We start from the raw sequence: 19780 nt of genomic DNA, 5'->3' as shown, positions 1-19780 counted from the left end.
AGGTAAAATCCAGTCAGTGGAATGGTAACACGCTCCATATATTCACTGCCCATCTGTCACTCCAGTTGACATAAATATATGCTGGAGGGAGCTGGGACCCGTTAAAATAGCTGAACAGTTCTTCCCCTCAGGCATAAACATGAAATATAATTCTACAAATTTGTTAATTCACATTCCGGGGGTTTATTACTTTTAAAAGTAGACTCCGTCAACATACATGCAGAAACACATGTTTTGCCACACGTTGAACAAATCTCATATGTAACATATAAATTCAAATTTAAAGCATGGTCTTTGCGTGACAAATATTCCCTTTCAAGCAACGAACAGTTATTCTTACAGCAGGTGGCGCCATGCCATTTCTCGATCTGCTCCATTGTTTTGTGGAAGCTGTTTTGATTTTACAATCTTCTATTAATTAACACTCCCCAGTTTAAACACACAGACATACACACAGTTTGAATCCATTACCTAAAGACCTTCACAAAGAAATATGGGTCTCATCCTGGATAAGAATGACCCCAATTTTGAAAGGATTGTCTCACTTTGAAACCTAGGCTCAAGACAATCTAAAGAAAAATTAACTTTACAAAGTCATCATAAGTATCTCCTGCGCTTGTGAACGGGTTTATCGTCTCCCCTCCCCGGTAACTGTCCAGACATCGTAACCGCGAACATCTGTTACCGCTCGCGACAGCCCCGCCGCTTTTCTGTCGATGAATTTCGCTTTGAATCAGTGTCCTGGACTGTTGGGATTAAGTGCAGTTCCCGCTGCACCTGAAATACTCCCCGTTTGTAATTCGTTTTAAACATAAAAGCAGGAATACGCACCACGGGTTAATTACAGATTGTATTCTGGGTAGATAGTTCAGATCAGGTTTTTGAAATGTTGCTTTCAGATAAACACAGCGCAGCTGTCAGAGTAGCGGCTGAACTCCGTGATAAAAAATACCACTTGTTCAGTTCTGATGTGGAGTGGGACGAATTGGTCGCTCTGTCAAAGAGCAGCCACAGGCACGATGGGCGGAATGGCCTCCCTTGCTGCAGGATTCCATGCACTGCCCAATCCCGATTCAGATTAAATCAATTCCGTCTCAACTAAGTGCCTTTATCTGAACATAAAACAATGTGAAATATCATTGCCATTTTGTTGTACTGTAACAGTGGTAAAATACAAATGTCGGGTCTGGTGCTGTAAACGGAAAAACGAGACGACCTGAGCCAAACAAGGGAACGGGAAGCCCCCCAATTGACTCCCTACTCTTAAGTATTTCAGAGATTCGAAATCCCTTAAAGTTTAGCACTGCAAAAGGGTAGGTATTTCGCCCAAAGCAATTTGCATCAACTGGGAGTAGTTTTATTTTAACTTTGCTACAGGATTTATCTTTGCAATCCTTCCTCGTTTGCACCATTAACTGAATCAACCTCCGAATTTAGGTTAGACTCATAGCTCACTCATATCTTCAGCTGATGTGTAAAACACAGTTCTTTTTCATCTCTGCAAAGGGATTTTCACGAAACTCAAACCGATTTGATACAGATCTTCCTCCACAAATCAGTGGAATTGTGTAATACGTCGAGCGTGTAAATTAATCGAAAGCCGACAGTTCATGGTACGGGGCGTGGAAAATTCCGGCCGTACATCTGGCATCGGACCAGTTCCTTTTCTAAGGATATTTATTAGGATTAATATTCCACTTCAACTCCCACTGGGTTGTAGCGTGTTCTGGTACAGTTCGCATCATTTTCCACATGTTCAAGTAACTACCTATAACTCTTAAGTCATGACTTCCCCGATACTGTAGTTGTGTGTGTTGGCACGAAATTGTATCAATGCGCACGTGCATATATATGGGTGTATATAGGAATATGTTTATATATCTGTGTATGTTTGAACTATTGCAATACTCTCTTGCTGGGCCTCCCACATTCCACCCTCCGTGAACTTGAGCTCATCCAAAACTTTGCAACCAGTATCCTAACTGACTGGTTGACCTACATTGGCTCCAGGTCTGATAATGCCTGGATTTAATAATATCTTATCCTTGTTTTAAAATCCCTCCATGGTCTCACCAGGCCTATCTCTGTAACCTCTTCAGCCCTACAACTCTCCACGCCAATTCTGGCCTCTTGCCAGATTTTCTGAGACTCTGATTTTCAGCCCTCCACCATTTGCAGCCGAGCCTTCAGCTGCCTATGCCCTACGCTCTGGAATTCCCTCCCTAAACCTCTCAGTCTCTCTATCTCTCCTTTAAGTAGCTCCTTCAAACCTACCTCTTTGACCAAATTTATGGTCACCTGTTCTAATATCTATGTGGCTCAGTGTCAAATGTTGTTTGATAATGCTCCTGTGAAGCATCTTGGGATGTTTTTAGAACATTAAAGGCACTATATAAATGCAAGTTGTCATTGTGCATCTATATGATTGTGTGTATGTGTAAGACTGTATTAATGCATGTGTGTATGAGTGCATATTTTTATGAATGTGTGCATATGAGTATGTGTGTATATGATCAGGTGTGTATGTATATATGGTGTGTTTGTCTAGGTATGCATACGTACGAGAATGTATGTGTGTATCTGTATGTATGAGTACATTTGTGTGTACATGACTGAATTTGTTTGTCTAGATACATGTACACATACACAATATACACACATACATACACTCATATGCACATGCACATTGGTACAGTCTCACACCAAAACACACACAATAACACATCAATAATATTGAGTAAAGTCACAACTGAAATGTTCAAGTAAATACTTAGAACCTTGGGAAATGACACTGGCTATACCAGAACATACTAAATGAATACAAATAATACTTATGTATGAATGTGTTTGTTTACATGTGTATACCTATGTGTACCAGGGTGTCTATCTGGGTGGGTATGAGTAAATGTGTGTGCATACCTGTGTGTGTGTGTTTTCCTATATTTGTGTGTCAGTATACATACTGCACATATGAATGTGTGTGTGTATATATCTAAGCACCGTGGCACATTTTACTATGTTAAAGGCGCTATATAAATGTAAGTTGTTGTTGTAACATTGTGATTGGGCCATAATTTGCTGTGGGAGTGAATCGAACGGCATCTATTAGATTTTCCCTTGCACGTTTAGGATTTTAAATTTTTGGGTAGCAAGCTGCTGAAAGTGCGAGCTGATAACATTGCAGTAAGGGAAACCAGATATCTACGACCTGAGTGAACAGGGAAAGCAACTGTGTATCTTCTTAACCAAAAAGATTGAATGATTTAAAAAAATTTATTCATTCACAGGTTGTGGGCATCGCTGGCAAGTTGTGCATTTATTGCGCATCCCTAGTTGCCCCTGAGGTGGTGATGAGCCTTCTTCTTGAGCCAGTGAAGTCAGTGTAGTTAAGGTACCCCCACAGTGCTGTTAGGTAGGGAGTTCCAGGATATTGACCCAGCAACAATGAAGGAACGTCGATATATTTCCATGTCAGGATGTTGTGTGACTTGGAGGGGAACTTGGCGGTGCTGTCAAAAGAAGCCTTGGCAAGTTGCTGCTGTGCATCCTGTAGATGATACACACTGCAGCCACATTGCACCGGTGGTGAAAGGAGTGAATGTTTAAGGTGGTGAATGGGGTGCTGAAGTGGACTGCTTTGGCCTGGATGGTGTCTAGCTTCTTGAGTGTTGTTGGAGCTGCATTCATCCAGGCAAGTGGAGAGTATTCCAGCACATTCCTGACTTGTGCCTTATAGGTGGTGGAACGTCTTTGGGGAGTCAGGAGGCGAGTCTCTCGCCGCAGAATACCCAGCTTCTGACCTGCTCTTGTAGCCACAGTATTTAGGTTGCTGGTCCAGTTAAGTTTCTGTTCATTGGTGACCAGGATGGTGGAGGATTTGATGATGGTAATGCCATTGAATGTCAAGGGGAAGTGGTTAGACTCTCTTGTTGGAAATGTTCATTGTCTGGTACTTGCCTGGATTGTGCAATTAACACTGTAAGGACTGAGAAAGAAGTGTAAATTAGAGTAGGTGAATTCAATGCCAAATCAGGTACAGAAAGAGAAATAAAGAGGGGAAGAAAGATTGTATTAAGAGAGAGGGAAAAAAGACACAGAAAGGAATGTTTTCTTAAATTTTACATTTTTATAATCTTAAACAACAATTAATACCTGAAGGAATGAAAGTTCTGAACTTGTGTCAGGAATGGCTTAATGGGTAGCACTCTTGCCTAGGTTGAGAGATCAAATCCCATTCTGGAGACTTGAGCACAACATCAAGGCTGGCACTCCAGTGCAGTACTGAGGGAGTGCTGCACTGTTGGCTGTCTTTCAGATAAGACATTAAACCGTGGCCCCATCTGCCCTCTCATGTGGATGTAAAATATCCCATGGCACTATTTTGGAGAAGAGTAGGAGAGTTCTCCCCAGTGTCCTGGCCACTATTTACCTCTCACCCAACATAACTAAAAAACAGATGATCTGATCATTGTCACATTGTTGTTTGTGGGAGTTGCTGTGCACAAATTGGCTGCAGCATTCCTACATTAAAACAGTGACTACACTTCAAATGTATTACATTGGCTTAATGCACTTTGGAACATCCCAAGGTAATGACAGGCGCTATATAAATGCAAGTCTTTCTTTTACTTGTAATAGTTCATTTTCAGTGCCAGAGAGGTTAATTGGCAGTGTGTGCATCTGTATGAGTGTCTGTGTGTGTGGCTGTACAGCTGTGTGTGAGGATGTTCGTCTATGTGAGTATATCCATGTTCCAGTGTATGTATCTGTATGTGAATGTTTGTGTGAGCATGTGTGTTTGTCTGTGTGTATTTGTAACTGTGTATTTGTATATCTGTGTTAGTGTGGTTTGTTTGTGTGCCTGAGTGTGTATGCGTGTCTGTGTCTATCTGCGTATGTGTGTGCTTCTCTGCGTGTACATCTATGTGTAGGAATGTTTTGTGTGTATGTTTTGTGTAGGTATGCAGGCGTTTGTATCAAGAGAATTAGAGGGCCGTCGATTACACAATAATCCTCCATAAATTAATATTGAGTAAACACAGTTTCTCTTTCGTAGCTCAAATAGGGGCAAAATTTAAAATGGTCAAGAATAAAATGAAACACAATCTGCATGGTCTTTATCAAACCTTTTTAAAAAGACACAATAACTAAAGATTACATAGGATATACAGCACAGAAACAGGCCATTCGGCCCAATCAGTCTAGGTAAGTGTTTATGCTCCACTCGAGCCTCTTCCCGTCTTTCCTCATCTAACCCTATCAACGTAACCCTCTATTCCCTTCTCCCTCATATGTTTATCTAATCACCCCTTAAATGCATCTATACTATTCGCTTCAACCACTCCCTGTGGTAGCGAGTTCCACATTCTCACCACTCTCTGGGTAAAGAAGTTTCTTCTGAATTCCCTATTTCATTTTTTGGTGACTATCTTATATTGATGGCTTCTAGTTTTGCTCTTCCCCACAAGTGGAAACACTCTCTCTGTATCTACTCTAATCAAAACCTTTCATGATTTTAAAGACCTCTATTAGGTCACCTCTCAGCTTTCTCTTTTCAAGAGAAAAGAGACCCAGCCTGTTCATCCTTTCCTGATAGGTATATCCTCGCATTTCAGGTATGAGACACCGTCTTATAAAGTCATGACAATGGTAAATTTACCAGTTCAGTATGTGTGTGTAGAGAGAGAGAGAGGAAGAAGAATGATGGTGGAGTGAGTGAGCCAGCACGGAGTGTAGTAATATTCAGGAATTCTATCAGCCCCAACAGTGCTGCTGTTATTTTTAAACCACTGCTAACTGCTACAGTGATTAGCGAAGAGTTTATTTACAGCGACCCAGACTACGATACTTTGTCTTTAAATTATTCAGGACTTGCCCAACCAATTTAATTAAAATTAAATTCACAAAGAGCAGAATTTATTTCACGCCGCAAAATGGAGGAACACGAGCTAAGTGAATACTTAAAAGGAGACAGAAATTATTAAACAATTTCAGTGAAGCTTTCCTGAGTCCAAGTGAAGCCTGTGAGGAAGCCTGTGAGTGTTAGTTGCGGTTGAATGTCTCATCCTGTGATTTGGATCTCTTCGTTACTTCCGAATCCCAACCTTTTGGGAGATACAAATGTTCTAATTTCAGGGCATGATTTAATTAATCACACAATTACATCTCTCATTTAAAATGTAACATGCATCTTAGTTAACCACTGTGAAACCACACAACGTAAGCTATGCAAATTTAATTTCAGAAAGCACTGTAGCAATGTTTTGGTATTTTATGCTCCAATATCTTTATCTTTTTTTACAGCTATATTCAATTGTTTTTCAAAGATGGGAAACAGCAGAAGCACAGCCGAATGGACTTAACTCGAGATGATTCTAGGAGTTCACTAGGGAAAATCGTAGCTTTTATAAAACGTGAGCTTTGTATGACAATCGGATTGTTTAAAGGTGCAAAATGAACTCCAGCACCCTAGGAGTTAAGTCTGCTCATGGCAAGGTTCTTGGTGACGTTGCGAGTGGTTAAGTTACTCAGGGTGGTAAGGAAGGTTCGATAAATGCAGCGATAGACGTAAGAGATAAGTCTAGAGAGACAGGTATACGTGGGGCAGGGAGGTCGCTCAGCGTATAGTGTTGCGCCGCTTTACCCCAGGAATTAGAGGTGGAGGAAAGGAACTCCCAGCAAGGTCTGCGTTAGAAGTAGATTCTTCCTGCCACTCAACGTCCAGCTACCACCTGAGGCCAAGTACAGTACAGCACTGACAACCACGAAAACCGACAGTTCTAATACTTCGCGAAAGTGTCGACATTCTTTCCAGCGTCAGCAGCCGGCGTGCTCCAGATGTCTGCTCAATCTTCTGAAGCGGACTCGCAGTTCGAGCAATCAAATGGGATGTACGAGGAGGAAATCGATGTGGAAAGTTTAGAGAACGGCCTTTCCCAAGACGATGGTCTTGGGTGTGTAGAGGAAGAGGAAAAAGGGGAGGAGGAAGAGGAGAGGATAATTAATGGGGACAAGGAGGCAAAGAAGCCGGCCCCGGAGCAGCGGAGGCTGGCCAGGAGCCCCAAGTGCGCTCGCTGCAGGAACCACGGCGTTGTCTCCTGTCTGAAAGGGCACAAGAGGTTCTGTCGCTGGAGAGACTGCCAGTGCACCAACTGTCTGCTGGTGGTGGAGAGGCAGAGGGTGATGGCAGCCCAGGTAGCTCTGAGGAGGCAGCAAGCCACCGAGGTGAGACTCGGTGAAAACATTCCGGAGTGCGCGATTTCATCTAAAACTGTACTTCCACATTTTAATTCAGGGGTCAAAGAGCATTCAGCCATCAGCAATATTAATAAGTATTTCTGTTGGTCTTTCTCGCCCACGATTAATTATATAATTAGGATTTTTTTCAAATGCGAATTGTATCCTAAAATAGCCAGAGTCAAGTAACATATAAAGACAGACCGTAACCATAGATTCAATTGTCAGCAAGTTGATAATTCGGCTTTTTAAATAAAGTCACAACATGAATTTACAGGTGATGTTAGCAATTTTGGAATGAGTTTAATGGAGTTGTGCGGAGGTCTAGCAAAACAGCTGATCTCTGAGAACAACCTCAATTTTGCTGAACACTTGATCTTTAGATCTCATCATGGGAAACATTTTATTAAAATGCACAAGGATAGTTTAAACACTGGCATACTGTGATCAACAGAGATAGGGGTTTAAAACTCACGTTACTGCACCAATTTAATAAGAGTTTTGCTCCGAAGCCAGCTTTGTAATAAGCGGGTTACTTTACAAATTACACCTGTGTGTTTTATTCACGTGGCGTTATGTAGGTATTGTCAACAGCATAAATCATTTTCTAATATTCACAATTATATTTTTATGGTTATTGTATATATAATTAATGTTAACTACTTCAAGAAATAAGATGAAGTCGACGGCTTAATGCCTTTTAAAATGTTTTGTACTTTGGTGATAATAAATGAAATAAATACCCTTTCATTTAGCTAATGTAAACTTCTAACACAAGTACCTCACTCCACTGACAGAACAAATCGAATTATATTTCCAATTATACTTAGCTCCAGAAACCGTATAGATGCCGATTTTTGAAAAACTATAAATCCATCCTTACCTCGATTTAAAGCGTGGGCAAATTCAAATGTGTACAAAGTATTGTGGAAAACAAACCTTTAAACTGTCAGTTCCCTTTACAGTGGGGGCAATTTAAATCCGGTTTCATCAAATCAGGAAGGATTCAAGAAACGAATAGTCAGTAAAAGACCACTATAGACGATTAGCTAGACTTTTAGCAAATGATTAGGAAGCTGTTGGTTTATTTCACAGTACAAGGTTTGTTCCAGGGTGGCCAAATAGATAATTAGAGCGTGGTGATTTTCTGACGGTGGTGCATGGACTGTTTTGTATAACATTAGAGTTTTATAAGATGATTTACAGGAGGGATTAATTAAGTAATTCCTGGTCTCAAAAGGTGAAGAAAGGTGTGAGTGGCAAGGAATCCACAGCCTCAGTCCGCAGAGCATCTTACCAGCGTTACCCTCGGACTCCCAGCCTCCTGGCTAAAAGCATCCTGGAAGGTAACATTATTAGACTCCTCCACACAGCAAGGGGTTAAATGTACAACTGGCAATCACCAAAGCGCATTCACCTGGACTTAGTCCCTTTTAATTCTGTCTCTTTCCTTTCATTTGATTTTTTTAATGTTTAATGTATATGTCGATGGAATTATCCCATTAAAAACCGATTGGCATCCGCACGATCGATACACAACCTTGGCATCTTTCGCCTAACCACTAACTCTTCATTTATTTAGTCTTTGCCCTATTCTTTCAATCTTGTACTCCGGTCTCGACCCTTCATCGAGGGTTCTCAACAATAAAAGTAATGGCCTGAGTTAATGTCTCCCTTCAAGAGCAATATAGCATTGTAGGACTTTCCGCATTTCAAATAAAACTGCATAATTTCGGTTATTTACTAATTTAAGTGAAATACAGAAATACGTTAATGGTGGTCCAGATCAAAGCATCAGAAACACGATATACAATCACTATTATATAAAACAGCAGTTACATCACAGACTTACAATACAATCAGCATTTAAGAATAAATTAATACGATTAGACCGATTTGGCCTATCTCTTTCTCAGTTCTTCCCATTTTTTGTTATAGTTCTCTTTCTCTGTTCATGTTTATAGTAAGTGGGATGCATCTGTGTGATACAACGGGTTGCCGGGTCACAGCGCATTCTACTCCAGCACAGACTGATATCTCGGCTAAACATAAAACCGATGGGTCTGAAGTGACTTCACTTTGCTCAGGGAACGATTGTTATATACTTATTATTACATAGAATTTGTATAGTGTTCCACGGCCGAAAATTATATCATTCCTCGCACACCCATGAATTTTATCGAAGCCCTCAATTTCACCCAACATACATCACTCTCCGGGATAACAACAGAAAACGCTGGAAAAACTCAGCAGGCCAGGGCAGCATCCGTGGAGAGAGAGACAGTCAACGTTTCAGGTCGATGACCTTTCGTCAGAACTCTCCGGGATCCTGACTTTCCAACAGCTTTATTATACAGAAACTTTCTCACATATACTGGTCACTAAATTGGCGAGGTTTTTAGTGCTTTTTCAACCGTTTCTTAATAGTTGCCAATTTGTGGTTATTTTGTGTGGCAGTACACCGATTTTGCAGATTTGTGGTGACATGTCTCTTTAGAGGCCAGTCCCGTGGCAGTTAGGCCACTGGTGCGAGATTTTATCCGTTTTTATAAGGCAAATGTTTCCATCTATCTGAATTACATCTGTTTTTTGTGTGCGAGTCTTTATGTACTTTTGTGTATCTAGTTATGCGTGTACATGTTAGTCTATGTGCATGAGTGAGTGTACCTCTGTGTGAGGTTTATACTGTTTTGGTTCAGATTTCAGGAGCCTCAGGTCTGTAGGCCAGCTCCCCATGGTGATGCTGTTGAATCTGTTTTCAGTAGGCCGGTTGTCTCAGTTTTACTGAGACGTACTAGTCTTCTACAAAGCTATGGAAGAGGGATTTAACAACATAAATGGCAGGAACTGGGTCACTGACACCTGGCTTCCGAACCAAAAAAAAAGTATAATAGCAGCTTAAATCTCTTTAAATACTAGCATACATTTATGTGCCTGTGTGTATTTATGCGTCTGTTGTAATGTGTACTAACATGTGTCAGAGCCTATTTTTTTCCTTACCTATGTAGCACCTTGGGATGTTTTTCTACATTAAAGGAGCACGTTGTTGTTTGCTGGAGTTAGGGTGCAATTATACTCCGGATACCAGACTCAAAGAGGTATCTGTAGAGGGCGATATGCAGCCAGAAGAACTGAGTTACACTGCAAGCTCCACCTTGTTGCATCTCGCACACTGCCAAGCGAGAGAGAGCTCTACACATGCGTGCAAACACCCATGTTTTGCTTTTGTATTTTTACATAATTGAAAGGAGAAGTCAAGCTATAGGACCATTCAAAATTAGAAGACTTCATTTACAGCATTACTGTGGCCTAAGAGTGCCTTTATACTGCAACATTAGGGCCAATGCAAACAACAACTTGTATTTATATAGCGCCTTTAACGTAGTAAAATGTCCCAAGGCGCTTCACAGGAGCATTATAAAACAAAATTTGACACCGAGCCACATAAGGAGAAATTAGGGCAGATTGCCAAAAGCTTGGTCCGAGAGGTAGGTTTTAAGGAAAGTCTTAAAGGAGGAAAGAGAGGTAGCGAGGTGGACTGGTTTAGGTGGGGAATTCCAGAGCTTAGGGCCTAGGCAACAGAAGGCACGGCCACCAATGGCTGAGCGATTAAAATCAGGCATGCTCAAGAGGCCAGAATTAGAGCCACGCAGATATCTCGGGAAGGGGGGGGGGGGGGGAAACTGGAGGAGATTACAGAGATAGGGAGGGGTGAGGCCATAGGTGGATTCGAAAACAAGGATGAGAATTTTAAAATCGAGACGTACTTAACTGGGAGCCAATGTAGGTCAGCGAGCACAGTGGTGATGGGTGAACAGGCCTTGGTGCGAATTAGGACATGGGCAGTGGAGTTTTGGATGACCTCAAGTTTACGTAGGGCAGTACGTGGGAGGCCAGCCCAGAGTGCGTTGGAATAGTCTAATCAAGAGGTAACAAAGGCATGGATGAGGGTTTCACCAGCAGATGAGCTGAGGCGGTGGGGGGTGGTGGTGGTGGGTGAGTCGGGCATTGTTACGGAGGTGGAAATAGGCGGTCTTAGTTATGGCACTGAAATGTGGTCTGGTTCAGCCACAGGCAGATGCTAAGGACAGGGATGGAGTCGGTGGCTAGGGAATGGTGTTTGTGACTGGGACCAAAGACAATGACTTCGGTCTTCCCAATATTTAGTTGGAGGAAATTTCCGCTCATCCAATACTGGATGTCGGACAAGCAATCTGACAATTTAGAGACAGTGGAGGGGTCAAGAGAAGTGGTGGTGAGGTCAGAAATGGGGATGTTCGCTGATGACTGCAGTGTTCAGTGCCATTCGTAACTCCTCAGACAATGAAGCAGTCTATGCCCGCATGCAACAAGACCTGGACGACATTCAGGCTTGGACTGAAAAGTGGCAGGTAGCATTTGTGCCACACAAGTGCCAGGCATTGACTATCTCCAACAAGCGAGAGTCTAACCACTGCCCCTTGACATTCAACGGCATTACCATTGCCGAATCTCCCACCATCAACATCCTGGGGAGTCACCATTGACCAGAAACTTAACTGGACCAGCCACATAAATACTGTGACAATGCTAGGTGTTCTGTGGTGAGTGTCTCACCTCCTGACTCCCCAAAGCCTTTCCATCATCTAGAAGGCTCAAGAAAGGAGTGTGATGGAATACTCTCCACTTGCCTGGATGAGTGCAGCTCCAACAACACTTAAGAAGCTCGACACCATCCAGGACAAAGCAGACACCACACTTGATTGGCACCCCATCGACCACCTTAAACATTCACTCCCTCCACCACCAGCGTACCGTGGCTGCGATGTGTACCATCTACAAGATGCACTGCAGCAACTCACCAAGGTTTCTTCGGCAGCACCTCCCAAACCCGGGACCTCTACCACCTAGAAGGACAAGGACAGCAGGTGCATGGGAACACCACCACCTCCAAGTTCCCCTCCAAGTCACACACCATCCTAACTTGGAAGTATATTGCCATTCCTTCATTTGTCGCTGGGTCAAAATCCTGGAACTCCTTCCCTAACAGCACTGAGGGAGTACCCTTACCACACGTGCAGTGGTTCAAGAAGGCGGCTCACCACCACCTTCTCAAGGGCAACTAGGGATAGACAATAGATGCTGGCCTTGCCAGCGACGCCCACATCCCATGAATGAATAAAAGAAAGGTAGTGCTGGATGTTGTCAGCGTACATGTGGAAACTGACAGTGTTTTCGGATGATGTTGCCGAGGGGCAGCATGTAGATGAAAAATAGGAGGGGACCAAGAATAGATCCTTTGAGGGACACCAGAGGTAATGATGCAGGAGCAGGAAGAGAAGCCGTTGTAGGTGATTCTCTGGCTACGTTTAAATTGATAAGAATGGAACCAGGCGAGTGCAGTCCCACCCACTTGGACGACGGTGGAGAGGCATTGGAGGAGGATGGAGTAGTCAACCATGTCAAAGGCTGCAGACAGGTCGAGAAGGACGAGGAGGGATAGTTTACCTTAGTCACAGTCACATAGGATGTCATTTGTGACTTTGATAAGAGCGATTTCGGTACTGTGGCAGGGCGGAAACCTGATTGGAGGGATTCAAACATAGAGTTCAGGGAAAGATGGGCACGGATTTGGGAGGCGATAACACATTCAAGGACTTCGCAGAGGAAAAAGAGGTTGGAGATGGGGTGGTAGTTTGCAAGGACGGTTAACAATATCAGCTAACATGGGAGGCAGAAAAGGAAGTTGGGTGGTCAGCAGTTTAGTGGGAATAGGGTCGAGGGAGCAGGAATAGGGTTGAGGGAGCAGGAATAGGGTAGAGGGAGCAGGAAGTAGGTCTCAAGGACAAGACGAGCTCGGAGAGGGCATGAGGAGAAATCGGAGAGAAACTGGAGAAAGATGCAAGCTCAGGCCTAGGGCAGGGGGAAACCTTGGAGGAAGTTTGGCCCAGTGGGCTAGGGGAAGGAAAGGAAGTGGCAGCTGATCTGATGGTCTTAATCTTAGAGACAAAGAAGTCCATGAGCTCCTCACAGTTGTTGTTGTTGGAGGTGAGGGTGGAGGAGACAGGGGAGAGGGGTTTAAGAAGACGGTTTGCAGTGGAGAAAAGAAGCCAGGAGTTATCTTTGCATTCCAGAATGGTCCTGGAATAGTGAGCAGTTTTGGCAGACGAGAGCAGGACCCAATAGTGCAAAGCACTTTCTATTTTGCAGTAATGCAAAAGTTTCAGAAATGCTCTGGAGTTGGGGCCAAAACTGATGGGAAGCAGAGTGTGAACCCTTGAAGATCATGCCATACTACTTGGGTTTGCATACTACTGCATGGAGAATAACTGAATTCTGGTGCCAAACTTGGTTTAAAAAGCACTGGAGTGTCCACTGGACCTTTTGGCACTATTCAAACCTACCTAGAGTTAATTTAAAATGCATAGAGAGTGTGAACATTCCCTGAATAATTACATTTTAACAACCATGAGAGAAGCTCTGTGAATGTGTGCTTACACGCATGCACAGAGCTGTCTCCTGGACAGAAAGATTGCAGTTTGAACCAAATATGAGGTACTGACTGCTTGGAACTGATACTGCAACTACTGGCTTCAGACTGCTAGTTGCAGAATAAATGTATCATAATTCACTCTCTTTGACCCCAGACCGTCACAATAGCAATGCTATATTCATTGATAATTGCTTAGCCTGCACACACCGGGCTGAATTTTGCTGGCACTCAGAGGGCGTGTTCGGAGGTGGGTCTGCTGTCAAAATCCAAAAGATTGATAGCGGGGCGGTATCCCGCTCTAACCCCACCTCCTTGTGAGTTTCCCTAGTGCTGGTTCTGCCTGCGCTTTGCTGACACAACACTAAGTGGTGGGTCATGCACTTGTGCTAGTTAAGAGGGTGTTTAAAGCAATTAAATCACCATTTTACCAGGTACAAAGCATTTTCCCCAAGTTTTCCATGAAGTTCCCGTCATTTAGGGATCATGCCAGGTAAGTATGTCAAGTTCTGAACAACTCTCCATTTCTTTTCATTAGGTTACAGCTGTAAAAGTGGTATAAAATCTACCATTTTACAGCTGGTCACTTTCCCATCTCAGAAGCTTCGGCCTTCAGTATTTGGAACCCACTTTTGAGCTTTATGCACTTTTGAAGTGTTTGGAGTAATCTCTCTATCCACTGTCACCTCCTTGGAACAACCTATCTCAACATTGACAGATTACTTCTGTCATCTCAACCTCACCTGCCATCTATTCCATCAGCATCGGTGCCCTTGAAAAAATCTCACCTTGGTCCTCAGAATTCCAAAATGATCAGCCCCAACACCAACATCACTGGACACACCAGCAGCATTAACATCCACACTAACCTTCTCCGCAGTCAACCGATGCTGCACTGGACACAGGGCATCATCACCCGTGGACATTGCTGCTCGGGATACCAGCGATGGTCTCACCATGTCCAGATTTGCTTCACTTAACACTGATCACCCTGGCTGCCACATGATGCACCAGGTTCGCACCATCCCACACCAGCACCATAAAGCCATGTAAAATAATGGAATTGATTATTAGGATTTATCTATACAACATCAACATAGTAAACGTTAGTCAACACAGCTTTAAACATGTAATTTCCTGCCTGACCAACCTCCTTGATTTCTTTAATGAAGTGACAACTCAAGTCAACTATGACACTACAATGTGTACTTAGACTTTCAAAAAGCATTTCATAAAGTTCCATATGAAAAATTATTAATAAAGCTCAAAACAGTGGAAATTCAGAGCAAAGCTTGGGTTTGGATAAGAAATTGGTTGAAGATTAGAAAACAATGGATGCTGGTTAGAGGGGTAATTTCAGGGCTCAGTGTTGGGATCATTATGGTTTCAAATTTACATCAATGACTTGGATTCTGAAATTTAGTGCAAATTGGTTACATTTGAAGATTATACCAAACCAGGAAGGGCAATGTAATTGAAAGAGGCAGCCCAGAAACTACAGAATGAGCTAGAACTCTTAATGGACTCCATGTCCAGCCAATACAGAGCAGCAATCATATAGCCAAAACAGTAGAATACAAGTCAGATGAAATTGTGATCAAATGGTACTATGTTCTGGTCAAACGGCACCTTGAGCACTGTGTCCAGTTCTCGCCGCTGAGAAACAAGGGACACACTGAAGCACAGGAGACAGTGCAAAGAATTGCCACAAGGCTGATCCATAATGTCAGGGGTCTGAGTTATGAGGAAAGATTGGAGAACCTTGGATTTTCCAGCCTGCAAAGGAGATGTGATTTTATAAAGGGATACAAGATAGTAAATGGAATGGAAAAGGTTAATCCTGAATACTACTTTAAATTAAACAGTGAGGGTAGGACAAGAACTAGTAAGTGGTAATTTTAGGACTGATATCAGGAGGTTCTTATTCATGCAGAGAGTGATCAGCACTTGGAATGATCTTCCAGGCTGAATAATGGAGGTGAAAACCCTGGAATCATTTAAGAAACAAGTAGATGCAGCAATGGGAGGAGTAGTGGGTTGTTCTGGATGGATGTATTAAGATGGGCCAAATGACATTCAGCATCCAAGTAGCTTGTGATTTTTTGATCTTGTGAAATAAATGTGTTGACTTCTTGGGCATTTCTATAATATGGCATTTACTGGGCGGGAATGAAATCCAGGTGTGAGCCTACTATTCAAGTTGTTCTCACATCTCCAGCTCTCAGTGTGTTTGCGAGCCAAGTGGAAACCTGACTTGAGTTAAACTGCTGTTTTTGTGTCAATGCATCTCCACAAAAGTAGTAATATAACAGTACTGTTAGTCTGTTTGTGTGTGCTTGCATGTATGTTCGACTGTGTGCATGTCTAATCTCTGTGTGTGAGTGCAACAGTTTGTGTTGTGTGTGTGGTAATTCACCGCTATTAGTAAACAGAGATGAACAGGACTATTTTAAAACTTTTGGTTTCTGAATTAATTAATTTCAACCATTACTTTTATTTTGAGTTTCTCGGTATACATTGAGGTATTTGTCATTTGGGAATACTTCTATACATTACTTATGGAGGTAATATTTTTATATCTCTTCTGTTAGATAATTTTTCTACTATTTTATGGATATAGTTCTGGAATTTATTACTAGATATTCTATATACTGTATAGAAGGGGTGTTTATGCTGTTATTGGATAATATTTCCACACCGTATATACAGTTGTGTTTTCTCTGCAGGTTATCGGCCTCCGCAGGATGACAGTTTTTCCTGTCCAAACCGTTTCTTTCTACCACCTCTGAGTGACAGAATGAGGAAAAGGAGAGCGTTTGCAGACAAGGAGCTGGAGAGTGTGATGCTGGAGAGAGAGTACAGAGAGAGAGAGTTACAGGAACTTACTGCAGTTCAAGCATTCATGAGACCCAGTGTGGAAACTATCCCTGAGTACAACCTTCTTAGACTCAGCTACAACCAGTTCTGTGACCCATCACAATTTAACCCTTCAGCATCTAGGGAGTTACTGAATTTTTACATTCCTCTTGTGCACACCAACCCTGCCCTCTGGGACTTTGGATCTCAATGTTACCAAGGAAACATTGAACAGACCAGGGGTTCATGTTCGGCAAACATGGCAGGCTGCATTTCTGAACAAGCATCAAGTTATACTTCAATATGGGGGCAAAAGTCTACTGCAGTCAACCATTCACTCTATCCACACAGTACGCACAATGATAGCAGCTTACCCGAACGGTTGGATCCTACACGGAAAATTCTTGCATATGGAAAGTTAACCTCAAAGGAACTATGTTCCAGTCACAGAGATTATTGCACCCAAGCAAAAGTTACAAAAGGTTTTGACTCAGTTTATGAAAGTACAGCTCGCTGTCCCTCTCAGAAACAATCTGCACAACACATAGGTCTGTCTGAAGCGCTTATTTCATTCAGAAATTCCTTATCCCCAGATTCACATGGACCGCCTGAGCCGAGGAGTAAATCTGCTCCAGACAGCTTCATCGCAAGAGAAACTTTAAGACAATTTACAAAGAAAACACAGGAACATTGTTCTCGCAGTCAAGTAAAAATAACTAAACAGCTGCTACCATTTTCTGTGGAATCTCTTTTGAAAACATAAATTAAAAGACAACTTTCATTCCAGTTTAGATCCACTTCTAATTAGACTTTTCCTCTTCTTGGAACAAGATCCTACTACCTAGTGCAGATACATTAAAAAAAAAGTGTCCCTGATGTCCTGTTCACATTTAAAATGCAACAGTTTGTAAATTGATTTTTTTCCTATCTGTTTAATTGTTATTAATAAAATGGTCTTGAGATTCTTGTCTTTTGACCATCGATTAATGAGGTCATTTTATTTTCCTTTATATTCAACATATTTTCCCTATACCCAATTAGTATGTTTTGATATTTTATATTTGGAAAAGAGTGCTTATATAAAAGCAAAATACAGTGGATGCTGGAAATCTGAAATAAAAACAGAAAATGTTGGAAATACTCAGCAGATCAGGCAGCATCTGTGGAGAGAGAAACAGAATTAATGTTTCAGGTCGATGACCTTCCAAAAGAATTGTTTATATAAAACTCTTGTGTGCTTCCTAATCAAATAATAGTAATCAAATATACGAATAAGGGAGACACCAGATGTAAAAATTATACCTTTATTGCCCATAGTTTCAGTGACCCCAATGGAGAGAGTAAGGAATCACTGTCTGAGAAAATAATTCTATGAGAAAGTATCAACCGTAACTCTGGCAGCACTGCTTTCTGTAACATTTTAAGTTTAAAACATGTTACATGACACATTCAGAACAATTGGTAATGTTCAAGAGGCAATCCCAGCATTCATACTACTTTAAGAAATCAATTGCCCCATGGTTGAGTGCATTGCTACTAATCAGGAAAGTCCTTGGTCGGCCCCTTGGTCTGTATTCCATGGACTCGGTTGGGGTGAGATTTAACCTCAGTACCCTTAGGTAGGGAGAAGAAAAATCAGCCAGGATTTCCACTCCTGATTACTATTCAGTAACTGGCTGAATGAGTGTATACATTGGGTGGCATAAAGATTAGGCTTGGCTGTGATGCCGCTATAGTTGAATAACTTCTTAATGCTTACTTTTTGGGCTGAACTGAAGTAACAATATTCAAATTAACTCATTGCTGAAATAGCCAGTGGCAATGATTGTAATATAACTAATAATAATCCAGGTCTACGCTGTTGGGCTCAGTAATTTGCTCTAACTAGCAGTCTGTTAATTCAGTTACTTCACAATGTCTGTCTCAGTCATTCCTTCCAATTAGCATTCTGTGATAAAGATGACATTTCTACTGATAATAAGTCTCTTCTTCATGATGTCTGCATCAGTAACTCCTCTCAGCTACAAACTGTGTTAATGGCTCTCTCAATTATAGTTAATATAGGTTCCCCATGCTGTCAGACTCAGTAACTCATTCCACCTGTGTCACTGGCTTTAATCCAGTTCTCTTGCACTCTCAGGTGTTCCTTAATTCCTCTCAGCTGGCTACCTGTGCTAATGACTACTTCGACTGATACTAAGTCAGCTACCTTATGCTGTCAGTCCCTCAGTAGCATCTTGTGTTATACACCAGCTATACTGCACATTTGGTGTCATTACAGCACCATGATTTGCACCACACCAATACCACATGTGCAGTATAATGCAATGATTTTGCAGAAATGGAAAATTTGACAGTGTGACCACTAGGAAGAGGTGCTCCCACACCACCTGAGCTTTGCAGCCTGCTTTTCAAACTTTACTTACTAAAGTTAAAAAGAAAACCTCAGCTGGCTACCTGTAGCAATATTAAATTTCTAATGATTTGATTATTGGAAATCTTGCTGGCAGTCAGAGGCTGGCAATTAGTAATTTGTGCATGCATTTGAATATCTATGCATGGGGTTGTGTCTTCTGCTCAACGGCGATACAAGCAGACAGTATAAGCACAAATCCTCACTCACATTGCATAGTAATAGTACATTAGCTGGTGCAGTATAATTAGTGTCATTATGACTGAATCTCTATGATGCTAGCTCTATTCTTCCCATTGCCAGGCTGAGTAACTCCACTGCCTTCATCAGCACTAAGCATTTAATCCGCTGAGAACAAACAATGAGATGTCATTATATCATTCGCTTACCTACTCTCTAATCCTCCTGTAGATCTACTGTCCAGAGCGGTCTGTAAACCATATGAAAAGATTAGACCTTTCACTCTAATTATGCATTCAAGTCAAACTTTACTAACAACTTTTCTCATTGATTGAGAAAAGGGTCTATGAAAGTCATTATCAGCCAATAAGACATGGATTTCTCTTGAGGTAGCCCTAGCTCTGAACATGAACTGTGTGCCATAAGAGGCAGGAGGTAAAATGGGGAAACTCCAGATGATAGAAAATAGGAAGGATGAGAGGAGATAATATTTGAGTAATAAAGCTACTCCTGACATTTGAGTAGCATAATTACTACAATAATGGAGGATTTTTATGTGACAGTGCATGAGTTAAAATCTAAAAAAAATCCAGCTCAGAAAGTATAGAGTGCTGCTGGCAGCCTGA

At 41.9% G+C, this 19780-nt stretch overlaps 1 protein-coding gene across 1 annotated transcript; it reads left to right on the top strand.

Moving 5' to 3' along the window:
• Nucleotides 1-6789: 6789 nt before the first annotated feature.
• On the top strand, nt 6790-17552 carry LOC147121949 (uncharacterized). The gene is made up of 3 exons (XM_085982535.1): nt 6790-7224; nt 8477-8582; nt 16432-17552. The coding sequence occupies exons 1-3, from the start codon at nt 6838-6840 to the stop codon at nt 17322-17324; spliced, it is 1386 nt and encodes a 461-aa protein (XP_085838661.1). The 5' UTR covers nt 6790-6837; the 3' UTR covers nt 17325-17552.
• The last annotated feature ends 2228 nt before the right edge of the window (nt 17553-19780 follow it).

This window comes from Somniosus microcephalus, chromosome 3 (genome assembly GCF_052327205.1).
Source record: "Somniosus microcephalus isolate GS21.2 chromosome 3, FLI_Smic_1.0, whole genome shotgun sequence".
NCBI classification, from domain to species: domain Eukaryota; kingdom Metazoa; phylum Chordata; class Chondrichthyes; order Squaliformes; family Somniosidae; genus Somniosus; species Somniosus microcephalus.
Note: the sequence above shows the minus strand (reverse complement) of the source record. Positions and strands in the feature narration are given on the sequence as shown.